The 26,375-nt window shown below is 43.8% G+C and overlaps 1 protein-coding gene across 7 annotated transcripts in view; it reads left to right on the top strand.

Annotated features, from left to right (window-relative positions):
- The window catches only part of PCNT (pericentrin), an 89,821-nt gene extending 68,915 nt beyond the window's left edge, over positions 1-20,906 (top strand). For 6 of the 7 annotated variants that reach the window (XM_029069559.1, XM_029069558.1, XM_029069557.1 and 3 more), the window contains 11 exons: positions 2,522-2,672; positions 3,951-4,400; positions 6,457-6,731; positions 7,569-7,671; positions 10,783-10,950; positions 13,366-13,524; positions 14,062-14,294; positions 15,991-16,067; positions 16,630-16,777; positions 19,576-19,703; positions 20,492-20,906. In XM_029069559.1, the coding sequence (XP_028925392.1) occupies positions 2,522-2,672; positions 3,951-4,400; positions 6,457-6,731; positions 7,569-7,671; positions 10,783-10,950; positions 13,366-13,524; positions 14,062-14,294; positions 15,991-16,067; positions 16,630-16,777; positions 19,576-19,703; positions 20,492-20,535 (1,936 nt within the window). In that variant the 3' untranslated portion in view covers positions 20,536-20,906. The remainder of the gene's footprint in view (positions 1-2,521; positions 2,673-3,950; positions 4,401-6,456; positions 6,732-7,568; positions 7,672-10,782; positions 10,951-13,365; positions 13,525-14,061; positions 14,295-15,990; positions 16,068-16,629; positions 16,778-19,575; positions 19,704-20,491) is intronic. The other variant, XM_029069560.1, reaches the window with a different exon arrangement.
- Positions 20,907-26,375: the final 5,469 nt, after the last annotated feature.

Here is a 26,375-nt window from a genome sequence, read left to right as displayed (position 1 = left end):
CCCAGAGGAATTGTAATCAAATCGAGTTTTGACAGTCTGTTGAATATAAATTTATTCCTATCTCACAATTGAAGATTCACTGTACATCTTTCACTGGCATCACCTAGTGGAAAGAGCAAGGGCCTGGGAGTCAGAGGACCTGAATTCGAAGCCTGGCTCTGCCAGTCGTCTACCGGGTGACCATGGGCAAGGCAGTAAGTGCTCTGTGCCTCAGTTTCCTCACCTGTAAAATGGAGATTTACATACCTGTTCTTCCAGCTACTGAGACTTATTGTTATTTACCCGTTCCTCAAGGTTTATCATTTTTGGAGGGAGGAAAGGAGAAAATAAATTCTGCTGCCGCCTCAGTGCTATTAAGTAGAAATTCCCCTCTCACTGGGCCAATGGACATCGTTGGGTCCCTTCTTAAGTAATTTTACTAATACTAATTGTGATATTTGTTAAGCAGTTTAGTGTGTGCCAAGCACTGTACACTAAACCCTGAAGTAGATGCAAGATAATAATAATGTTGGTATTTGTTAAGCGCTTACTATATGCCGTCTAAGCGCTGGGGTAGATAAGGGTAATCAGGTTGCCCCACGTGGGGCTCGCAGTCTTAATCCCCATTTTACCGATGAGTTAACTGAGGCACAGAGAAGTTAAGTGACTTGCCCACAGTCACACAGCTGACAAGTGGCAGAGTTGGAATAGTTACTGCAGTCTTAAGAAGAAGGGAGAGCAGACATGGAATCCCCATTCTACAGATAAGGAAACAGGCCCAGAGAAGTTGGGTGATTTTTTTTTTTTCCCCCTGTTGTCACAGAGCAGGCAAGTGCCTGAGCCAGATTTAGAACCTTGGTCCTTCAGCACCCAGGCTGTGTCCACTGAGCTGCGCAACTTCCCAAATCTCGGCAAATCAGTGAATAATAACTCTTCTTTTATCCCGATTAGTTTTGGGGTTGAAAATCATTTTGGGGCCAGAACCATTTCACTGAAGAACAGTCATCCCCCTAGCAGGGGTCCTTAAGGATTTTGGAGGGAAGTTCCCCTCCCATATTTTTCCCTCCTCTAAATTTCTGTAGCCCATTAGTTTTGTAAATAGCTCTAAATATATTGGTTTTTCCTAAATGTGGGCAAATATAAGTACTGTTTCTGTTTTTATAATTTTGCTTCAATATGAAGTACATGAGCAAAGTAATACTAATTCTCCCCCCCAAAAGTGACTCAGAATTCAAGTCCCAGGAATTTTCATCTTTTCATTTAGCAGTTTAAGCCAAAAGATCTTATGAATTGCTTTTGCTTTCTTCCTGAGCCAAGATCACATATAATTTGCACAGGGGAAAAGGAAAAAAATACTTTTTTGATTAGGGAGGAAACATTTAAAATCTTTGGTAGCAGGCTAAACAAGAAAAAAAAATCTAAAATTGTTTTTAGCAATACTTTCCCTGGCTTTATAAAACATCCCCCCATCATAACATTTTTTTTTAGCATTCTTCCCGATAGCACTATTGAATGTTATTGCTACCTCTATCTCAGGATAACTGGAAGTAATGTTCCAAAGTTTACCTTGGTTTAAACCCTTTCCTTTTCCTCCTCCTCAACCTTTGAAGTATTTTGATTAAGTTGAATAGAATAAATAAAGCCATTTTCCATTTAGCATTAGATAATGGCAGATCAATTCAGTACTGCCTTTTTTCGGAAAGGATGTCACAGATAATTCTTTGGAAATGAGGTAAGTACGTATCTGCTTAGAGACATCTAATTTTCTTTTTTTAATAGCATTTGTTCTCACTTATGTGCCAGATACTATACTAAGCGCCGAGGTAGATGGAAGCTAATCAAGTTGAACACAGACTTAATCCTTTTTTAACTGCTGAGGGAACTGAGGCAGAGAAATGAAGTGATTTGCCCCAAGACACACAGCAGACAAGTGGTGGATCTGGTATTGAAACCCAGGTCCTCTAACTTCAGGCCCGTGCATTTCCCCCTCTAATCTTGTTAGGGGTAGGGAACGTATCTGCTAATTCTGTTGTAGTGTATCTCCCGAGTGCTTAGTACAGAGTTCTGCACATAGGAAGTGCTTAATGGTTACCATTGACTCACTGACAGGCCCACCCTCCTCCTTGGGTGGTACCTCTTTGTACTGCTATTTGATCTTAGAGCTATAATAGGTGTTTCTCCACTGTTTTCTAACATATTGTTTTGGTCCATTTTTGGCATCTTGAGAACACAGTAATGCACTTTACATTATTCATTCAATCAGTCATATTTATTGAGCACTTACTGTTTGCAGAGCACTTTCCTAGGCGCTTGGGAGAGTACGGTACAACAATAAGCAGACATATTCCCTGGCCACAAGGAGTTTACAGCTTTCTTGTGGTATGCTATGCTTGTTTATGGCTCTTACTTAACAGTTTCAGTTCCCAATTAAGGACACTAACAGGGCAATAGAAATAATATGGAAGAAGAGTGGAAATACTTGCCAGAGTGTTTTGTTTTTCATTACGCATTTTCATCATTAATACCTTGCTTCTAAATCTAGATCCTTGTTGGAAAGTAAAGAAAAAGATTTGTTTGCAGCAATTCAAGAGGTACAGAGTGAACAACTGAAAGGGCAGGATCTTCAAAACACGTTGGAGCGAGAACAACATCAGTACATGCAAAGAGAAGAATTAAAGGCAAAAACATTAGAGGTAATTCATGGCATGTATCTGAGACTCCCGGGCTAAAGGACAGTAGGGCAGGTGACATGGTTTGAAATTTAACTCAGGGATTTTTGTAATCCGCTCACGGCAGGATTATAGGTCTTTTCAAACTCCCATTTCCTGCTTCCCCCTGGGAAGATCCGGTTCATTAGAAGCATATAACCACCCTGCCCGTCGGAGATTCCTGGCCACTGGGAGCCAGTCTGACCCTTTCAGGGATGTCTGTGGTTTCCCGGTTGCTGATGTGGACTCCAGGTTTCTGGGATATGTGCTGAGCCCGTACAGTCTCCTGACTGCGAAAGATTAGGATTCTCCCATCTTATCCGTCTTTATGGAATGACAGTTTTAGATAATTATAATAATAATGATGATGATGGTATTTGTTAAGCACTTACTATGTGCCAAGCACCGTTGTGAGCGCTGGGATAGATACAAGGTAATCAGGTTGTCCCACATGGGGCTCATGGTCTCAATCCCCATTTTACAGATGAGGTAACTGAGGCACAGAGAAGTGAAGTGACCTGCCCAAAGCCACATAGCTGACAAGTGGCGGAGCCGGGAATTGAACCCACGGCCTCTGACTCCCAAGCCTGGACTCTTTCCCCTAAGCCTCGCTGAGATCATTACCTCATGGATCTTTCCAAAGCCTAGAGCTTTCCTCCTAGAGTCACAGAGGGCATCGGCGTGTAAATTCCTGAGCTCTAGATTATGGGGACAAGTGAAAAAAAACATTACAACAATTCACATAACTAAGAAAAACTCTATCTCTTAGGTAGCTTTTATCAGTATTCACCCCAAATGTCCATCTTTGCCTGGAATCCTTTAATCTTTAAAGGATTAAAGATCTTTGATCTTCTTGCTTTGCCATGCTCCGTTTGAAGTACAATTGAATATTTGTAAAATAAAATTTTCAAATAAGTTCTAGCCTTGTTGAAATATTTTCCTTTATAATATAATTTAAATATTTTAACCGATCTACTATGGATAGTTTTTCCAAAGAAATGGTAGCAGATCAAAGGATATTAATTACTTAAAATTAATACGTTTTTGATCAAAGATCATTTAAGTTTGATCTCAGAATAACAATTATTTATTATAAGGACATTTTCTTGAAAAACTGAGACTATAGATTTCCATTCATTCTCAGAAAATGTCATATAAGATTAAACCGTCCTGATTTTTTCATATAGCAGGGTTAGAGTGCTCTAGATATCTTTCCGTGATCTCAAAATAGCCACCCAAACGTTTGATTTTTACCCAACACAGGAGTTAAAGTCTTCTTTGGATATCCAGCACACTCAGAATAATCAGTTGTCCATTGCTTTAAAGCATGAGCAAATGGCTAAAGAGAATCTCAAAAAAGAACTACAGATTGAATATTCTCGTTGTGAAGCTTTGCTGTTCCAAGAACGAAACAAACTTTTAGAACTGCAGAAAACCCTAGAAACGGAAAAGAATCATTCAGCAGAGCTCTCTGAAGCCTTGAACCATGAACGCGTCTTGACCGAACAGCTGAGCAAGAGAGCAAATGAAACATGTGCCCTCAAAGAAGCGCAGTCACAACAGACTTTGTTGCGAAAACTGAAGGAAGAGAAATCCCGCACAATGGAATTACAAGCAGCACTTGAAAAGGCACAACAGCAAGCCATTCGTTCTAAGAAAAAACTGGAGGCGGAGATACAGATGCACCGTGAAGAAATTAAAAAAGAAAAAGAGGTAGGTGACAAATTCCATTCTACAAAAGACGCCTTCCAAAAATAAAAATGGGGAGGAATTTTCCTCCTTTGAGAGAGAGGGTAAAGACCCGTTAGATTTAAAGACCCGTTAGATTACAGGCAGAATCAGAAATGTTAGAGACGAATATTGAAGGGACAAGAAACCACAAAGCAAAGCCACCACAAGAGGAAAAAACAAGAGGCAGTGGCATGTTTGGAAAAAAAAAAAAAGTGGCAAAATGAGAAACCGGGGAAACTGAATATCGTGTGGTTGAGGGACGTGAGTATAAGAAATACTATTGCTGAGTCAGCTCTGTGGTGTATTTTGCCTCTGAGAATGGGAACAGGTCACCCCCAAACCACTCCTTATGTTCATCCTTCATCCTTATGCTTAGGAATTTACCACTGTGCTAAGCATGTATGTACACCCTGTCTCTTGTCTGTCTCTCTTCCCCCTCCTTCATTCCCATAAGGGTCTGCACAGCTTGTCCATGTAGGCTGCGGGGAGATGAGACCGTGAGCCCCACGTGAAAGAAGGAGAGTGTCCAATCCGATTTACTCGTATCCACCCCAGTGCTTAGTGTACAATGTCTGGCCCATAGAAAGCATCTAATAATCTAAACTTTTCCCCTCTACTCCATGAGTTTTCCCTCATAATCGTTATGAACTGTACATCCGTGTATTTAACCTCTCTTGAACCTACACACGCCTGTAGAGATTTCTGTGGTAATTAATTTCATTTATGGGATTTCACCCCTGGGTGAAAAAACTGTTTCATTTGTTTTGAGCCCATCACCATGAAGCTACAGGGGTTATCCTCTTGCCTGGGTGATGTGGGATTCACGTAAATGAATTTGTGTTTTTGGCTTTTGTTTTTCCCAAACTAACCTAAACCAAATTGTAGCAAATCAAAGACATTCCTGCTAGTTTAGCAGGAATTTGAGGTTGAATTTTCTACTAGAGTTTTCAAAACTAGCTGCTTATAAAAAAAAAAAAGTACAGTCAATAATCAATCAGTGGTATTTATTGAGCACTAAATATGAGCAGAGCTCTGTACTAAGGAGTAGCAGAAACGTTCCCTGCCTGTAACGAGTTTACGGACCTCCTTGGATATATTTTCAGTATATGGTTTGAGTATGACAGCAGATGTAGGGCCTGTTCTTCTGACATGGGCCTGCATACAGTGATATCTGTTGTTGGAAGGAAGTATTAAATTTAAGGGGCATGGCATCAGACGTTGTGTGCGTATCATAGTAAGTTTTCTTTAACACAGGGATTGTCAAGAATGTTGCCGCTGCTTTCTAGGAAAGCTGACTTAAGTATGAAAGATGATCACTTTGCAAGTTCCCATTCGTATGACCTCTTCAGTATTTTTTTTAAGGTTTTTGAAAGGCACCATAATTTTGCTAATTTGACATTCCGGTAGCCAGTGAAAAGTCAAGCTATTTGTACATTTCTCTCTGGTAGTCTCAAGAACTAAGTACTGGCATGACCTATCGACTGCCTAAGTTGAAAGGGAAAGCAAAAGTATATTCAGACTCTACAGAATGGTTCAAAAAGCCTGGACTGTAGTCTGCAGACCTAAGGCCACACTGATCTTGGACACCCCTGGAGTACCTAGGAGTGAAGTGGACTCTAGAGCCTTGCTGAATCGGAGATGGATTTAGTCAAGTTAATTGGCTAGGATGTTAAGCATTGAGCTAAGTCCTGGATGGATGCAAAATAATCGGATGACACGCATGCCTATCCACCATAGGGCTCCCAGCCTAAGAGCTTGGGAAACAAGTGTCGTATCTCTGTTTTGATGGGAGCACGTAAAAGTCAAGTCGTTCAGCAGACCAGTATCGGAGCGAATGACGGATCTCCTGATTCCGAGTTCCATGCTGTTTTCCACTAACCTACCTCCTTTTTCAGGGGTGCATTTCTCTCCGTCTTCAGGGATCTCATATCTTCATGCCTCCTTCCCCATCCCTGGCCCCCAGAACAGATCGCCTTACTTTTTATGTCATGCTGTCATTGGTGACGTTTGAGTGATAAGTTTCTTGAATGATTAACAGCGTCAACTGGAAGTACAACATCAGAGGGATGAACACAAAATAAAGGAACTCCAGCAGATGTTGGTAAAATTGGAAGAAAAAGAAAGAAACTTTGCCTCAACTAAAAATTGTCCAGAAGCAGCTGCAAAAGCTAGTTGCAATCCTGACAGCAATCTTGGATTGGCCTTTTTACCTGACTCTGAGAGATTTGAAAGTCAGCAACTAGAGAAGATACGGCAACAGTTGCTTTATGTTGCGGTCCTTCTAACCAACTTTATTAACCAAACCATAGACAGGTAAGGATGTAGAACCATTTCATCACACTTCTGGAGTATTCATTCAGTCGTATTTGTACTTACAAACACTCTTGCCGTGGTACGTAGTGTTAGATGGTTGGCTGGATCTTGTTTGGGAATTAGGGAACGGCTGCCCAACGATGCTGGTCTCTCTATAAAAAGTGTGCCACGGTGTTAGAGGAAACGATTTGTATGTGCTCACACAACTTGGGGAAATACCATAGCCAGAGTTTTCTTGGAAGGTCTTGGAAGGCTGCAGTCCCCATATCAGAAGAGAACTGAGTGTGCGTAAAGTCCTACTTAAAACTTCAAAAACCTTTAGAAGTTTAAACGGTCCGTAAAAGCGAAGTTCACTACTTCAGTATAGCTGTGTTCTTTCTGTTGCTGCTGTCGGCTTCCGTTCAGCGAACCAAAGCACACAGCCATCTTTTCTACTATCTGCACATTCATAAATCAGGATCCGAAATAAGAAACTTGCCCCCAAGTGTGGGCCTTTAAGCCGATGCCAGGAATGCCATAAAAATGAATGAATTATTTTCTAAGTACCATTCAGTGTTTCCTTGGCTGTGTATGCCAAGCATTATTGACGTTTAAAGTTGTCCGAAGAGTTTATGGTGGACTTGGAAATAAGCCTGTTCCTTGAGGGAGGGGAGAGCGGAGGCAAAGTAGAGCTGTCTTCTTCTAGGACCCCCGAAGGCACAGGCCGAAGAGAATGCAGTCGATTATGTGTTTAATTCTCTGGGACTCTGTAGCTTGAGACTTGTGAAAGTGACAGTCATGGCGTGCTTTCAAGACAAATGCAGACTCTTACTGACAATGAACCCCTTATTTGAACAGAACAATTAATGATTGGTCCACCTCAAATGATAAAGCCGTGTTCTCTTTGTTGCATACCTTAGAGGAACTGAAATCAGAATTGTGCATCTCTTCCACCCCACAAGTAAGTGACTTCTCTTGAACCGGTTTTATTACATTGCACCTTTTAGTCTTGTATCGTAATTTTATTTTTAGTATTCTTTAAATCTTTCTGTAATTCCGGTTCCGTGTAAATATTTTAATTCTGGGTTTTGGGCATTGGTTCTGTGTTTCTGAGATCATGACAGTCCCGGCAGGGGCCTTCTAATGGGACACCCTTTTCCAGCAGCGGGGGCTTTTTGTATGCATTCCTAAAAGTCTGTAAATATGCTTCCAAGTTAGTAAATACTGTTCTGTTCATCGTATTATTGGATGTCGCATTGTCTTCTCTAGCCCCACATTAATTTTCTGTGTTGAGGAATATTTGTGTATAGGAGAATGCTTGCATAGGTTAGTGAGGGTTTGCCTAACTGATGGTTATTTGAAGGCAGAATGGTTAAAATGAGGGTTAGTGAGCTAGCATATTAAATATCTTTTGTAAACCCCTTAGAGTGACCCAAAACCTTTTTGACCGGGGGTGCCTTAAATCCTCTTTTTGGTGTGAGAGCACCCTTCATCTTAGAGCAAAATTTGATAGCTCTATTAAACCACATATTTTGAAGCACATAATGTAATAGATTCACATCTGAATTTCCATTAAGCATGAGACAGAAATATTCGGATTTGAATTAATATTACAAAGATTCTAAAGCCAAGCGATCAAAATTAATCAAATCTATCCAGTCCTTTTTCTGTGTCCTCCTTGGAAATAAGGAGGTTTTAAAAAGCTGTCTTAATTAGCGATGCACATTTCTTATTTAACTCTCTGAAATTTTTCCTCGGGGATAGAAGGGAGGCACAGCCTCAGTTGATCACTTTTCAAAGAATTAAAAATTACTATGCAATATGTTTTGATGAAGGGTGTTAAGTTGTATGTACAAGAAAAAATAATCTCTTATTGTAATTTGAATTTTTTGTGTTCACGTGCTAATTTCCTCCATGGCACACCAGTGAGGTCGGGCCCTCTTTTGGGAACCGTTTTCTGAACTTTCCACTTGTTTTCTTCCTCTTTCCTATTGCTGCCTCTCTTTTGGTCATTCCGTTGCTCAGTATCATCTTCAACAGAAATTGGAAAAGGGAATGGAAAGGAGGTAAAGCTGAAATCCAGTTATTTTAGCTACTCGTTAGCAACGCTGTAAAAAAATATTTGGGAGACAAAGTGCAAATGATTGAAATTTCGGGGTTTACTCTTTGGGTTTCATTTCTCCCAGCTTTCCCCATTATTACTGATAATTGAGAAATGACTATGGCAATGGCTGTCGGGTCATTCACGACCGATGCTCTAAGGGGATGATTTTTCATTCGGTTAAAAAAGTTGGAGTTGTAAATTTTTTGTCTTAATGGGAAAAATGTTTCACGCCTCACCCTTAAATTTAGTGGTTAGAGGTGGATCGAGGTATTGGGCAGAGAAAGCTTTTCACTTCCCCCGATTGGCACCCCCACGTTTGATAGACGATACGGTCTTAAGAGGTTAGATTCTACCAATTGTGTGTTTTGTACTGCATCGGGAAGTGCTGGAAGTAGGGCGGAGTGGATCGTAAAATAGCTCCCAGAAATGCCATTCTAGTTATGGAAGTGAATTGGCATGGCAGTTGCCCTTTGGGTTAGTGGGGAACAGCAGCACTGAGGCAAGGCTGTGGTGGCCGGCCCCACCCTCGGCCCTGCCGTCCCTCGGATGCCAGCAGGTGAAGCTGGAAAATGGGCTCTGGTCAGTGGCCATGGGGCCGGAAGTCGCCAGTAGACCTGGTCCAGATTCCCTCCTTGGAGACCGATGGGGCGCAAGCATCTTTTGGGGCGGAGAGGGGTGGATGACAACGCCACTAAGAGTGCGGGCCCATGGAGGTGCCTCCCCATCCACTCGGACACCCTTTGCTGGTCCCCGACCCCCACTCTCAACCTGAATTCCAGGGCAAAAGAAGGCACCGTGGCACCCTTCCGCCTCCCTTCTGCCCTTTCCCTCCCTCACGAAGGTGCGTGGGACTGGAGCTTGGGTTCTCTGCACACAGTAAATGCTCAACAGATACGGTTGATTGATTGATTGGTGTTCCAGGGAGGAGGAGAGAGGCTTCGGGTTCAAGCAGGAGGGCTTGGTCAGCCCGAAGGCCCTGCCTGATGAGAACCATGGGCCCATTCTCCCACCGGGCTGAGGGGAGAACTGTCCTGAGGTGCAAGGGGGAGGTGGAGAGAGAGAAGGATAATTGCCCTTTTCCCAGGGTTTGTGCCTCTTGTTTAACAGGTTGGGAGATCTGTGCCGGGGGACTGGGATGCCCGGTTCCCCCTCAGTCCCTGACATCATGAGCATCCCAGAATAATTTTTTTTTTTTAGTTTCATCACTGATAACGGGATATCAACAGAAATACTCAACTTTGACCTTTTCCTCTGTCGTCCTCCCCACCTCCCACTAGGGAAAGAGCATGCCGTCATCGGCCCATTGCAAACTGTAGAGGGGAGGATATGCTCCTTCCACCACCCTCACCCCTTGCTTTGTACTCAGAGCATTGGGCACGAACCCAGGAGCACAAGGCGTCCTTTGGGATCGTTCCAGGGCTGGGCATCTGGTGCCTGTCGGCGATGTTTCATTGTAGAAATCACCTATTTAGTATCACAGAATCACTTGGCGGGAACGCCAGTCTCAAATCGAAAAGCATCAAAGAATAATTCCCGTTCTCTTCGATTATCCAGTTTGGGACCATCTGACCAGTGACTCCCTAATTCGGCGTCAAGAGGGACAGAATGGGTTGTGGGAGAAAGTTCTGTCGTCCAGCTGGCCCACCTGCTTGAAATGGCTAAATTGTTTTGTACACAAGAGCACATCTCACAATAATGACTAAAAAGGTTGCTTTTTTATGTGTTAGTGGTAAACTGCTGAGAGAATCTTTTCAATCAGTCGTAATTATCGAGCACTTTCTGTGTGCAGAGCTCTGTAATAAGCGCTTGGGAGAGTACAGTAGAACAGACACATTCCCTGCCCACAGCGAGCTCTTTCGATGTTCAGAGAAGTTTACCGATACACCCATTACACCGTCGGTGGGAGTAGAGTGCTAGTATAACTTCTGTTTCCCATTCAAATTAATTTGTATTTCTTCACCTTGAAAGAAAACAGCCCAGGTTCAGATCAGTCTTGTAGACAGCTTACTGAAAGAAAATGGATCACTCACAAAGACTCTGACAACACTGACACAGGAGAAAGTACAACTGACCCAAACTGTTCATAAGCTTGAGAAAACACTGAAGCATCATTTGCAGAAGGGCTGTGGACAGATGGTATGTGTTTTAGATTTTCACATTTTCTCCTTAATTCTGCCAGTCCAACTATTAAGTAGCAAATTGTAGTAAACACCCAATGTCCCTGAGCTAGGCACTAGAGCAGTATTACATGGTATCCAGCTGAATACATTACAGAATATCAGTGCAGAGGACAGCAGAAATACTTCTCGGTTCTAAGTGCATCAAGCCTATTTTTTGAGAGTGACATTGTGTATTATTTTATACGTTATGGTTGTATTTTATGTAAAAATACAACAAATCCAAATATATGCTTGAAAAGTGCAGGAACTGGTCAAGTACTGGATAATGGGGAAAATTGCAAATGACACTTCGGATGTTCAACTGATCAAGTGGAAGCTAACCAGAGCACTTGGGAGTTTCTAAGTATTCATATCTACATCCAATCAGTTCTTTCCCACCTGTTTTCATCATTATTACTAATATACACAGTTATGTTATTAATTATTAATATACACCATATAAACACTTAGAAGAGAATTTTCCTTTACACAGTTTGGCTAGAAGGCTTTTCAGAAATGAGGAAATGTTTTTCCCACCTTGTCCCCATCTGCTTAGGTACAGTGCAGTGCGGTGCCAGCGGAAATGGTTTTGCATGTGCGTGCAGCTTTGTGCTAGGTGTATCTCGCCCCAGTCTTTATGTATGTGACATTCTTTGGGAACCTTCCCTCTGCTTTATATAAAAACCTACTGTGTGTGTATAGATAGGTTTCTCTGCCTCAGTTGCCACCTGGAAACATTCTGGCTTGCAGTCAGCTTCCAGGTGGTGATGGACACAGAGCGCTGTCCAAGGGCAGTCCTCCCACGTACCTGTGAAGTGACTACTCAGGAGGTATTTCCCGGACAGAAAGTCCAGCAGAGTGCTGTCCGTGTTGCAGGCATTCCCGAAAATCAGGAAGAGGAGAGGTAGAGGGCCCGTAGCCAAAAGGGCCCCACAAGGCTTGGTTTCCATCCCTATCTTGACCACTCAGCAGGTTCCCACTGCAGCCTCTACTTCACTCCCACAGGAGTGGCCATGGAGAGTGGTCATCACTGGCAGGATCTGCAGGAGTGCCCATATTTGGCCGCAACAGCCAATTTGGAGGAGATGGTGAAGCCTCAGAAGCAGAGGGAAACCTCTGGCTCTCTCTGTGCCTCCAGATTCATTCATTCAATAGTATTGAGCGCTTGCTCTGTGCAGAGCACTGTACTAAGCGCTTGGAATGTGCAGTTCGGCAACAGATAGAGACAATCCCTGCCCATTGACGGGCTTATAGTCTAATCAGGGGAGACAGACAAAAACAAGACAACTTAATCACGGTAAATAGAATCAAGGGGATGTACAACTCATTAATAAATAGTCATAAAAATATATACAAGTGAGCACAGTGCTGAGGGGAGGGGAAGGGAGAGAGGGAGGAGCAGAGGGAAAGGGGGCTTAGCTGAGGGGAGGGGAAGGGGGAAGGGCGAGGGAGCAGAGGGCAGAGGGGGAGCAGAGAGGGAGCAGAGGGAAAAGGGGAAGCTCAGTCTGGGAAGGCCTCTTGGAGGAGGTGAGCTCTCAGTAGGGCTTTGAAGAGGGGAAGAGTTAGTTTGGCGGAGGTGAGGAGGGAGGGCGTTCCGGGACCGCGGGAGGACGCGGCCCGGGGGTCGACGGCGGGATAGGCGAGACCGAGGGACGGTGAGGAGATGGGCGGCGGAGGAGCGGAGCGTGCGGGGTGGGCGGTAGAAAGAGAGAAGGGAGGAGAGGTAGGACGGGGCAAGGTGATGGAGAGCCATGAAGCCTAGAGTGAGAAGTTTTTGTTTCGTGCGGAGGTTGATAGGCAACCACTGGAGGTTTTTAAGGAGGGGAGTGACATGTCCAGAGCGTTTCTGCAGGAAGATGAGCCGGGCAGCAGAGTGAAGAACAGACTGGAGCGGGGAGAGACAGGAGGAAGGGAGATCAGAGAGAAGGCCGACACAATAATCCAGTCGGGATATTATGAGAGCTGGTACCAGTAAGATAGCCGCCAGATCACTCGCCTTCTCTGGGTCTCCCTCTCCCCTTTTCATTTAGGGAGGTGTGTCTTGCCTGTGTTTAAGTTCCATTATGTCATGCCCTCATGCACCGTGAATTATTTTATTCATTCATTCAATCTTATTTATCGAGACCCTTCTGTGCGCAAAGCATTGTACTAACCGCTCGGGAGAGTACAATATAACAATAAGAATTTATGCATATAAATAGATCCAGAATCCAGACACTCTACCAATTTAATATCACCGTCGTGGAAAAATCTAGTTTGTAGAATAGTGAAATCCCATGCGTCAACCTATTGGATGAACCACTGCTTTTATGCTAAAGTTTATAGCGTAGCTAATTTTGACATATTTGATTTCTATCGTTTCACCTTTTGACATTGTGGTTTTTATTTTAAGAACAAATACGTAGACCGTATAGATGGCGGTCCATTACAGAAGCCTGAGAAGAATGTGTGGAAACGACAGAAGATTTCCCTGAAGCATGCTGAGCCTGGACCGGTTAAATCTGTCCTGAGAAACGAACCTAGCCCTGTTGTGCGCACTTCTAATGTTAAAGTAAGGTCATTAACAGGATGTATAAAAGTGAATGAGGTTTTCACTGTAAGTGCGTTTCTATTTCCCTCCACAGTGATGGAAGGCAGCGTCGGGGGGGGGGGTCTCCTCGACGGTGCAAGGGAGAGCCGGGTCTGGGGATGTGTCGAGGTTGTCGGGCAGCATGTTGAGAGCAGGGGGCCCCAGGGGCAAGGTGGAGCCGGGTAGTGAACAGTAAAATATTTCTTAATCGGCTTTGATATTTGAGACGTCTGATGGTCGTCATCTTTGTTGAAAAAAAATGAAGTACCTGAAAAAGACTGTATTTTTCGGGGGGGGGGGTCTCATTTTACAGTTTTATGTTTCTTTCCTGGTAAAGAATAATTTATGCTATATGAACTTTGAAATGATCTCTTCTAGCGTGTTTTATTTGAAGGAGTAATGCCACTTGTAGTTTGGAGTTTTGTTTGGAATGTTTTTGTGCTGGGGGGGGTTGTTGGTTTTTTTTTCCAAACTTAAAGACATTTCTGCCTCCTGTAATAATTGCTATTTTATTTCTAGGTGGAAAAATTATATCTACATTTTCTGCGGGCAGAAAGCTTTAGAAAAGCTCTGATATATCAGAAGAGATACCTCTTGCTACTGATTGGCGGATTCCAGGAATCTGAACAAGAAACACTTTCAATGATTTCACGTCTGGGCGTATTTCCTTCGAAAGCAGACCACAAGGCCATACCTCCTCGTCCTTTTACAAAGTTCAGAACTGCAGTGAGAGTAGTTATTGCAATATTGAGGTAAAAGCCAAACCAAACGATCAGCTCTCATTACTCCAAAGTTAGTCTCTGCTAAATCTCTGCAAATCAGCAGACTGCCTCTTAATTTTCTGTTTTCTTTATCTCCCAAATCACGTAGTAATATTTCCTTTTTATTCGGAGATGAAAAAACAAATATTTTTAAATGGTAAAAAGAAAAGGCTCGTTAAAAAGTAAAATTTAATCTGCTATAATTTCCATTCTGTTAAATATATAATTATAATATATTGTCATCGTCAATATTTATTGAGCACTTACTATGTGCAGATCATATAGCATTTACTAAACTCATTTAGATTCTGCTTACTTATTAAGGAATGCCTTGGGATTGAAAGTATTTTTATTAGTGAAAGTTAAATTTAAGCCAGCATAGATTTTTCTCGTTTTCATGATCAACTTGAAAAGAATTTCCTTTTATAATGAAGCTGTTATTCTTTTCAGTATGGAAAATTGAGTAGGATTCCTTTTGAATTATGAAAAGAAATCAAACTATATGATTAACAAAACTTGCCAGCTATCTGGTACCCAGAGGGAACATTTCCTTCTATAAAAAATACGTAGTGTGACCTTTTGAGCACTAGTAGCTAACAGGATTGAAAATTTTAGTGGACACGGCAACAATCGGAATAACAAAGTGAATTGCAGGTTCACGTGTGTTCCAAGCCCTTTCTTTGCAGCCAGAGTTGTTCCACTGTAAACTTGATGGGTTTGGGGATTGTGAAATGGCTAGGTATCCTGAAGTGGCTGTAAATCATTCCTCAGCTGAAGGACCTCCACGATGCTGGATTGGTTTCATGGGCTATTTTGCAGTTTGGGGTCCACTGTAGGTCAGTTAACTGGTTTGCAGACCCTAGGGTAGTTAACTGGTTAACCGACAGAGCTGGACCCAGGCACACCCTAGAGTCGAACCAACTCCAGGCTGGTTCGACGAGAAGCAGCGTCTTTAAGCAGCTTTTACCTAGTGGTCAGAGCATGGGCCTGGGAGTCAGAAGGACTTGGGTTCTAATCCTGCCTCAACTCCTCGTCTGCTCTGGGACCTTGGGGAAGTTACTTCAGTTCTCCGTCCCTTGGTTACCTCATCTGTAAAATGGGGGTTAAGACTGTGAGCCCCATGTGGGACATGAACTGTGTCCAACCGGGATTAGCTTGTATCTACCCCAGTGCTTAGTGCCGTACCTGGCACATATTAATAAAAATACTAATGGCCTTTGTTAAGCGCTTACTATGTGCCAAGCACTTAACAAATACCATAAAAAAACACAACACAAACCAAACTGATTTGGAACCAGACTGACCTGGAGAATTGGACCGCAGTCTAGGACTCCTAGGGCCTTTGAAATTGGAGGGCAGCTCATACATCTGTCTGGTCTGGTCGTGGAGTTCCCGAGCTGGAATGGAACCAGATTAGTCTTAAGGATGAAGTGCTAGCCGACTTCTCTTCTTTGGGCTTCAGGAAAAGAGCTGAAACCTTTGATCTTTATTTATTTATGTCTATATATTAATGTCTGTCTCCCCCTCTAGACTCTGAGCTTGTTGTGGGCAGGAAACCATGTCTGTCTTGTACTCTCCCAAGCGCTTATTATAGTGCCCTGCACTCAGTAAGCGCTCAGCAAATCCGATTGAACGAGTGAATGAGGGCACTTCTGTATTTTGTTTTCAACGTACTTTCTAATTGCAGATTAAGATTTTTGGTGAAAAAGTGGCAAGCAGTTGATCGAAAAGGAGTCCTGACTGGAGGTACCGAACTTGACACAGGTCAGGATTGAATTGTTTCATTAACTACGTGACTGCAGAAATTTTAGTCTTCACTGACCTCTGAATATGTTCACATAGGCTTTGTAGAGGCAAAAGGAATCAACAACAGTTTGGGAATCATTGGCCAGGGAAAGGGAGTCAGATGGGGGCCCATTTTCCATTTATATGTATTCCCCGGGTGTGAAAAAGTGGAACTCTACTAAGTAAAAGAATGGATTTAGGTATTTGAAAAAAGTATCCATTGTAAAGGTAACTGGGGTAAGCTTTGAAGGCAAATCTTTGAACTTGAAATGATAGAATGCTATTGTAAAACTGAAATGTCACACCATGGTAGAGTGAATTGACTTTGGTCCATCAGTCAGTTAAGTATTATTGTATGTTTCTAATGTAAATGATGGAGAAAAAGCCACATGCAATGGTAGATGATCAGCAAACGGCTGATTTGAAACTTTCTGGGATTTGATAGCAGTCCAAGCCCATTTAGAGCATCGATCCTTGAGGCTTTGAAAACAGTTGAATGTTAAGTTCATTTTCTTTGCATATTTTTCTCAATGTCGATTAGTACCTGGAGAAATATTAGAAGTTACAAAACAACCTCTACCTGACGCAAGAGATTCACCTCCCACCCGGGATGTTTCCTTATGCCATACAGCAAATGGTATTCAAGTCACAAAACCACAGCCTGCACCCATAAACCGATTTTGGGAAAGGTTAGTATTCAGTATCGTACAGTGTTTGCTTTGTTTTCTTCTTGGGGGGGAAATATGTTTAAAAAAGCAAGCAATAAGAAATTAGTCTTCATTTGTTTACAATGTGAGGGCAGAAAAGAGAGGTTGCTGTGCACACTGTAATCACTCAGTAAATGCTATTGATTGCTTTTTTGCATTTGGTGAAAGCCTGGTATATGGATGAAGAGTTGGTATATAGGTTTTGTCCATGTATTTGGGCCCTTCCATTATTTTGTGGAGGTAGGTGGAGATAAATAAAGGAGTGAGAGTACTTCAAAATAACTGCCTCTTCTGACAGTGATATAAGCCAAAAGGTTCAGAAGCAGAGAACTTGAAGCAGCTAGGGGTTCTGGTGTCTCTCATCTCCCAGTGAGTTACCAGTGTTCTTTAGACAAAGCTCGTCGTGAGGAGGGATCCTGTCTACCAACTCTGTTCTGTTGTATTCTCCCAAGGATTTAGTACAGTGCTCTACATACAGAAAGCGCTCAGTGAATATGATTGATTGATATTATTCGCAGATGTGTATTTTGATTTCTGTTTATGCTTTTTCATTTCTTGGTAATTCAGATCATTTACTATGAGGCTAGGCATTTCATTTCACCACTCATAAATTAAATACTTGATAAAATACTTGGGACACTGACTAGATAACATCCATTGTTTGAAAAAAGCATTGATTTTCCTATTTTTATGTTTTGTATGTATGTACATTATACTATATACATATATATACACACACACATATATTTGAAGTAGCTTGGCGTAGTGGATGGAGCACGGGCCTGGGAGTCAGAAGGTCATTGGTTCTAATCCCGCCTCCGCCACTTGTCTGCTGTGTGACAAGAGACTGGCAAGAGACTTCACTTTTCTTTGCCTCAGTTACCTCGTCTGTAAAATGGGGATTGAGACTGTGAGCCCCACATGGGACAGGCACTGTGTCCAACCTGCATTGCTTGCATCCACCCCAGCACTTAGTACAGTGCGTGGCACATAGTAAGCGCTTAGCAAATATCATTATTATTAACATTATATAAATATATAAAATAGCAATAAGAGTGGCATTTGTTAAGCACTTACTGTGTGCAAAGCATTATGCTAAGGACTGGGGAAGATTCAGTGTAATCAGATCAGACATAGTCCCTGTGACACATGAGACTGACAGTCTAAAAGGGAGGGAGAAGAGAAATTTAATCACCATTTTATAGTTGAGGAAACTGAGGAAGAAAAATTGAAGTGATCTGCCTAAGCTCACACGGCAGGCAAGTGGCAGAGACAGGATCAGAGCCCATGTCTCATGATTCCCAGTCCTGTGCTTATCCCACTTGGTCCTGTTCCTGGAGAGTTAAAGAATAGTGAATATATTGAATTGCCTCAAGGAGTGAATGAATAGCATTCATTGTACTCCTGCTATATACCGAATAGCATACGGTAAATAGAGGTAGAAGACACAGTCCTTGCTCTCCAGGAGCTCGGTACCTAATGGGGGAGGCAGACACAATACAGTTTACAGATAGGAAGATGAAAGAGTCAAATACTTGCCGTGAGTGCAGAAATGCTGAAGGGGTAGTTGGGAGGAGATGACTTGGGCAGAAGTGACTAACTGGTGAAAGTCACCCGGAGGAGGTGGGATTTTAAAAAGACTGAAGATGGGGAGAGATGAAGTCTAGCGGAAGTTCCCGGCTTGGGGAGCGTCTAAGCAGAAGGGGATGGGAAAGGCAAGAATGAAGCCTGGGGGGACGTTGAGTTTAGGAAGAATGTTGCATTCTGAGTTAACATTTAGGGTAATAGTAAATAATTTCGTTTGGTTGAAACACGAATACTGTAGGTCATTCCAGCTTGTGAGAAAATAGATTCCTAAAAATGTACTCACGTCATTTCCCCCCAGCAGTGCCATGGCTATTTTTATCCAGTAATGGCTCCTGTTACTTGAACCAAAGACTGTTTTCCTTTCTTCAACTCAGCATGTGGTCAAATCTCAAATATATATAGACGTTACAACTAGACATGATTCTGCGGTGATATTCGATGGTCGTGAACTACTCATGAGGCACTTCTTTTGAGCATACCATGGTGACACTTAATCCCCTGAAAGAGTTAATATGCCAGTGGGAATTGTTGACCTTCAAGTTAAGTTTCCTCAGCTTTGTGAACGTCTGATCTCAAAGAATCATTTTTGGTTTTATGAGCTTCCTTTTTTTAATAGTATTTGTTAAGCACCTACTCTGTGTCAAACACTTTTCTAAGGCCTGGGGTTGGTACAAGTTAAATTAGGTGGGACCCGGTCCCTGTCCCACATGGGACTCACAGTCTAAGAAGGAGGGAGAACAGGTATTTAATTCCCATTTTACGGTTGAGGAACTGAAGCACAGAATAGTTAAGTGATTTGCCCAAGGTCACACAGACAGAAGTTGGCAGAGCCGAGGTTAAAACCCACGTCTTCTGTCTCCCAGGCCTGTGCTCTTTCCAGTGCTACTTTATGGAGTAACTAGTTTTATAACTTAAAGCTGTCCTAGTATATTTACCTCTTTACATCACAGAGGGTTTTAAGAATCATTTCTGTACATTTCCCAGAATAATCTCGTGAAGGTGTTTGCTGTTTTTCCACAGGTAACACATTGAAACAGTGTAGGGAGCTTGCTGAAACCAGGCTGTGGGATTTGGGGCAGAATCAGAATTAAACCAGTTCCTAAGCCGCCAGCCTACGGCTTAGCACACTGAGCTGTGTTGTTGATCTTTGACTTCATTCTGATTTTTTTGTATGTGGCTTTTTTTTCCCCAAGATCTATTTCATCTCCAAGTCCAGTTTCAGAAAAGTCAGTAGCTTGCTCTCAGGATCCTGAACGTTCATTAACTGAATATATTCATCATTTAGAGATTATCCAGCAGAGATTAGGTGGTGCACAGTCTGGTAAGTCAAGTATATGAAATTCTCAGTTTTCCAAACAAAGAAGGTAATTGCTGCCTCATTATTCAGCGAGGGAGATGCTTATGCAGCACTTAAATATTTGAATTGTTGACAGGGATTAAAATGCAAGATTTTTAATTAAAACCATGTTGAAATCATTATTTGCTCTCGATCAATTTTGCTGAAGCCTGTTTTTTTGAACAGGACTGCAGGGGAGGTATTGTGTTAATTTTTGATCAGTTTTTGAATAGTGATTTGCCACAAGATAAAATACCCTCTGCATAGATTTGTGAACTGAAGCATAGTGGCATCATTTAGCCAGTAGAAGGAGGTATCTGCATATTTATCAATTAATTTATGATGGCACTTATTTAATTGTTTGAAAATATGTTGATGGTCATTTTTTTTAGGGGAAAAAAATGGATAGAAATGTTCTCAAAGGCCAGTTCAAGTTATACAAATACAGACTGTTTATGCTTATTTTAAAATCCACGGCTCGGCCTGATTTTTAGCATAGGGAACCAGATTAAATGAGGTCATTACCCTTATTTTTATTTGAAAAGATTCTTAAGATCAAGTTTCAGGTTACTAATTTTGAAAGCCTAATGTGGTAACCCACTGAAAATGTTACTCTCTGTAATTAAATGAGCTAAACTAGTTAAAACACCTGTGTTTTGGTGCAGTGCTTTCTGGTAATATTGGATCGTTTTTTCATACATCAAGTTTGCTTTTGCTGCCAAGTAAAATTCTGCTCAATTGCTAACATTTCCTGTAACTTTATTTCTATTTAGAGTTCGCTTCTAAAAATCCTGCCATCAAAAGACCAAAAAAATAAGCCAAGCCAGTGAGGTTCCCAAGTGTGACAGTTGGATTATCTTGATGCAGCCCAAGGTTGAGGACAACTCATTTTGCAGGCAAATACTGAGGCTTTCTATAATGACATCCGCTTGTGAACGCTGTGGATTAAACGTGGTGTGTTCCCTGCGCGGTGTTGCTGAAGTATAATGTAATGGCTCTGTTTGGTGATTGTTCATTTACGCTATTAGGGCAGTGTATATTCCTGTGTGGTAACAGTAAAATTTAAAACAGCTAAATCATGCCTTGCCAACGTCACCAATGTAAACTACAAAATGACTTTATATGTTTATTTTTCTAAAGTGTATAGCTGGATGCCTTGTAAAAGCATTAAATCCGAAGTGCCATTGACTTGTGCATGGCCCCTTGATGTAGTTCCGCCTTCATATCACTATCAGGTTTTCTTTTTAAATGGAACTTTGATATTGCTGCCAGAGCATGGGATCCACTGTGAGTTTAGGGAGTGTGCAGAGGATCTCCCTGGACCCTAATCCTGGCTCAAAAAGAGGGCCGCTTCTCAAGAGGGCCGGGCTCCTTCTCACATTTCAGGCTCTTTGAACAGTTCTCAGAATCCCCCCCCAACATTTGTCAAGAAGACGCTTGCTGATGACATGTAGTTTGACTTAAGGTGTTCCGTACTTTTCGCGAGCAGAGCCGTGACTCTTGGGTCTCGGGGGAAGAAAAAGGTGTATTGAAACCCTGCTTTTGACCCTCGTTTTTCCAGAAGACCTTTTAAGCTCCAAATACGCATTTTCCCTTTCATCCTTAAGTGAATTCCCTGCCTTCCACCCTCCTGAAATGCTCCTGTTGATACCCGCACGCTAATCCCGGTTGTTCTGAACTAAGAGCGTTCAAAGAGTAACTCTGGCGCCAGTCGGTCACGAACCGAAGAGTTGTTTTGAGGTGTTTGTGTGAACACCTAAAGTAAAATCCTTTTTCTGAAACTAAAGGGGAACAAGCGTAGGTCCATTCAAAAAGGTTAGGGAATTACCGACCAAAGTTTTGGGGAGGCATTGAAGACGCACGGTTACTGACAGCAAGAGGAAAAGCAGTCTCCCTCATGTCTCTGTGGGACTTGTAGACTCGGGGGCTGAGAGGCAGAGGAGCCGGCGTATGAGAATGAGGAAGAGCCGGGAGAGAGGGAAGAGGAGAACCAGATAAATACCACGTTGGCAAAACCAAGGCCTGATTGTTGAGAAGCCTCGTAGCCTAGTGGAAAGAGCGTAGGCTTGGGAGGCAGAGGATCTGGGTTCTAATCCTGCTCCCGACACTTGTCTGCCTTGCTTTGGGGGGGGGGGGGGGTATGTTAAGCGCTTACTATGTGCCAGGTGGTGTTCTAAACACTAAAGGCTGGTCACAATCTGTGGCCCATATGGCCACAGTCTTAACTCCCATTTTACAGATGAGGTAACTGCGGTACAAAGAACTTAAGTGGCTTGCCCGGGGTTACACAGCAGACAAGTGGCAGAGCCAGGATTAGAACTCAGGTCCTTCTGACTCCCAGGTCCAATCTCTATCCCCTAGGCCATGCTGACCTTGGGCACGTCACAACTTCCTTATGCCACAGTTCCCTCATCTGCAAAATGGGGATTCTGTTCTCACTGCTACTTACACTGTAAACCCCAATGGGCGGGGGGCGGGGGGACGGACTGTCTATCCCAGCACTCAGCACGTTGCTTGGCAAGTAGTCAGCGCTTAATAAATACCACAGCTATTATTATAATAGTGATTCAAAGAGGGAGTGGTCCAGTGTCAAAAGTGGATGAAAGGTCTAGTAGGATTAGAATAGACCCCATCAGACTCGGCTTAAAGGACGTTATTGGGCACCTCAGTGCAGTTTCGGTGAGGCAAAGTAGTCAAAAACCTGATGGATGTGGATCAGAAAGAGAGTCGGTGGCAAGAAAATCAAGACAGCGGGTGTCTACGACCCATTCCAAGAGCTCGGATAGGGAGTAGGGATAGCCGGAGGGAGGTTTGGGATGGAGAAGGCTTTGATAGTAGGGGGGAAACTCGAGTTGGCGCAAAGACAAGGGAAAGCGTCGTCGAAGAGGTCGAAGACGGCGATGAGAGAGGGCAGGAGAGGCAGTGAAAGGTGAGGGGATGTGGCCAGAGACAAACGGAGGGAATAGATTTAAAGAGCAGGGGAGAGACCTCTTCAGAAAGAGTTGGTGAGAAGCACTGTGGTTTAGTAGCGCTTGGGCTGGGAGCCAGGTGACCTGGGTTCTATTCCTGACTTCACCTCTTGCCTGCAGTTTGACTTTGGGTAAGCCACTTCCCTTCTCTGTCCCCGTTAACTGTAAATTGGAAATTAAAGCCTCCTCGAACTTAAACTTTGAGCCTCAAGTGGGGCAGGGACCGAGTCCGACCCGACTATCTAATAATAATGATGTTAGTATTTGTTAAGCGCTTACTATGTGCCGAGCGCTGGTCTAAGCGCCGGGGTAGATACGGGGTAGTCAGGTTGTCCCACGTGAGGCTCGCAGGCTTCATCCCCATTTTCCAGATGAGGTCACTGAGGCCCAGAGAAGTGAAGTGACTTGCCCACGGTCACGCAGCTGACATAGTGGCAGAGCTGGGATTTGAACCCATGACCTCTGAGTCCCAGATCTGTGCTCTTTCCCTAGGTCGTGCTGGTAGGTCACGATTTGTGAAATGAAGTGTGTGCGCGCCACGTTGGTGTGGGTCTGAGGTGGGGCCAGAGGGCGGCAGCTTTTTGAGAAGTGAGAAAAAGTGCCTGGGTTTCAGAGGGATTATTGTCGGGAGTTTGAGGCCCCCAAGGTGAGAAGAGAAACCGGTGAATAATAATAATAATGATAATAATGTTGGTATCTGTTAAGCGCTTACTATGTGCAGAGCACTGTTCTGAGCGCTGGGGTAGACACAGGGGAGTCAGGTTGCCCCACGTGGGGCTCACAGTCTTCATCCCCATTTTACAGATGAGGTAACTGAGGCCCAGAGAAGTGAAGTGACTTGCCCACAGTCACACAGCTGACAAGGGGCAGAGGCGGGATTCGAACCCATGACCTCTGACTCCCAAGCCCGGGATCTTTCCACTGAGCCACGCCGCTTCTCGTAGAGAGACGAGGAGCATAGAAAGAATAGAAAGACGAGGGGCAACAACATCGACAGGAATGCAGAGGTGGGACCGGGAAGCGGTGGCATATTAAATTAGAGAAGCAGTGCGGCTTAGTGAATAGAGCCCGGGCCTGGGAATCAGAAGGTCCTGGGTTCTAATCCTGACTCCGCCCCGTGTCTGCTGTGTGACCTTGGGCAAGTCAATTTAACTTTTCTGGGCCTCAGAAGCCTCATCCCCCATAAAAAAAAAGGGGGACTAAGAGGGTGAGCCCCATGCGGGACGGGGCCAAGTCCGACCGGATTAACTTGTAGCCACCACAGTGCTTAGAACAGTGCTTGGCACATAGTAAGTGCTTAATAAATACTATAATTAACATTATTAAAATGGGGGCTAATACTGTTGGGTGAAGGCACTAGGCTTTCCACGATGACAGGCAGGTTTGAATCATTCACTCATTCATATTTATTGAGTGCTTACCACGGGCAGAGCACTGTACTAAGCGCTTGGGAGCGGACAATATAAGAGCATTCATTCATTCATTCAATAGTATTTATTGAGCGCTTACTATGTGCAGAGCACTGTACTAAGCGCTTGGGATGAACAAGTCGGCAACAGATAGAGACGGTCCCTGCCGTGTGACGGGCTTACGGTCTAATCGGGGGAGACGGACAGACGAGAACGATGGCGATAAACAGAGTCGAGGGGAAGAACATCTCGTAAAAACTGATGGCGACTAAATAGAATCGAGGCGATGTACAATTCATTAACAAAATAAATAGGGTAATGAAAATATATACAGTTCATTCATTCATTCAATAGTATTTATTGAGCGCTTAACTATGTGCAGAGCACTGTACTAAGCGCTTGGGATGAACAAGTCGGCAACAGATAGAGACGGTCCCTGCCGTTTGACGGGCTTACGGACTAATCGGGGGAGACGGACAGACGAGAACGATGGCCATAAACAGAGTCGAGGGGAAGAACGTCTCGTAAAGACAATGGCGACTAAATAGAATCGAGGCGATGTACAATTCATTAACAAAATAAATAGGGTAACGAAAATATATACAGTCGAGCGGACGAGTTACGGTGCTGTGGGGAGGGGAAGGGAGAGGTGGAGGAGCAGAGGGAAAAGGAGAAAAAGAGGGTTTAGCTGCGGAGAGGTAAAGGGGGGATGGCAGAGGGAGTAGAGGGAGAAGAGGAGCTCAGTCTGGGAAGGCCTCTCGGAGGAGGTGAGTTTTAAGTAGGGTTTTGAAGAGGGAAAGAGAATCAGTTTGGCGGAGGTGAGGGAGGGCGTTCCAGGACCGCGGGAGGACGTGACCCGGGGGTCGACGGCGGGATGGGCGAGACCGAGGGACGGCGAGGAGGTGGGCGGCGGAGGAGCGGAGCGTGCGGGGTGGGCGGTAGAAAGAGAGAAGGGAGGAGAGGTAGGAAGGGGCAAGGTGATGGAGAGCCTTGAAGCCTAGAGTGAGGAGTTTTTGTTTGGAGCGGAGGTCGATAGGCAACCACTGGAGTTGTTTAAGAAGGGGAGTGACATGCCCAGATCGTCTCTGCAGGAAGATGAGCCGGGCAGCGGAGTGAAGAATAGACCGGAGCGGGGCGAGAGAGGAGGAAGGGAGGTCAGAGAGAAGGCTGACACAGTAGTCTAGCCGGGATATAACGAGAGCCCGTAACAGTAAGGTAGCCGTTTGGGTGGAGAGGAAACACACAGTTCCCTGCCCACAACGAGCTAACAGTGTTGGGCACGTCACTTCGCTTCCCTGTGCCTCAGTTCCCTCCTCTGTAAAATGGGGATGAAGACTGCGAGTCCCAAGTGGGATGGGGACTATGTCCAACCGGATTTGGTTGGCTCCAGCCCAGCGCTCAGTACAGTGCCTGGCCCATAGGAAGCGCTAAACAAATGACCACAATTAGTTCTATCGAATTCAAGAAGCGGCATGGCTCTGTGGAAAGAGCCCGGGCTTGGGAGTCACAGGTCATGGGTTTGAATCCTGACTCTGCCAGCTGTCAGCGGTGTGACCTTGGGCAAATCACTTCCCTTCTCTGGGCCTCAGTGACCTCCACTGTCAATGTGAGCCCATCATTGGGCCGGGATGGTTGCCGAATTGTTCAGCGTGGCTCAGTGGAAAGAGCACTGGCTTTGGAGTCAGAGGTCATGAGTTCGAATCCCAGCTCTGCCACTTGTCAGCTGTGTGACCGTGGGTGAGTCACTTCTCTGTGCCTCAGTTACCTCATCTGTAAAATGGGGATGAAGACTGTGAGCCCCACGTGGGACAGCCTGATTCCCCTGTGTCTACCCCAGCGCTTAGGACAGTGCTCTGCACGTAGTAAGCGCTTAACAAATGCCAACCTTATTATCACATTCCAAGCGCTTAGTCCAGTGCTCTGCACAAAGTAAGCGCTCAATAAATACTGTTGAATGAATGACTAAAATGGGGATGAAGACTGTGAGCCCCAGGTGGGACAACCTGATGACCTTGTCTCTCCCCCAGCGCTTAGAACTGTGCTTGGCACATAGCAAGCACTTAACAAATACCCATATTATCATTCATTCATTCATTCAGTAGTATTTATTGAGCGCTTACTATTCATTAATTCATTCATTCAATAGTATTTATTGAGTGCTTACTATTCATTAATTCATTCATTCAGTAGTATTTATTGAGTGCTTGCTATTCATTAATGCATTCATCCAATAGTATTTATTGAGCGCTTACTATGTGCAGAGCACTGTACTAAGCGCT

Source organism: Ornithorhynchus anatinus, chromosome 7, assembly GCF_004115215.2.
Source record: "Ornithorhynchus anatinus isolate Pmale09 chromosome 7, mOrnAna1.pri.v4, whole genome shotgun sequence".
NCBI lineage: Eukaryota > Metazoa > Chordata > Mammalia > Monotremata > Ornithorhynchidae > Ornithorhynchus > Ornithorhynchus anatinus.
Note: the sequence above shows the minus strand (reverse complement) of the source record. Positions and strands in the feature narration are given on the sequence as shown.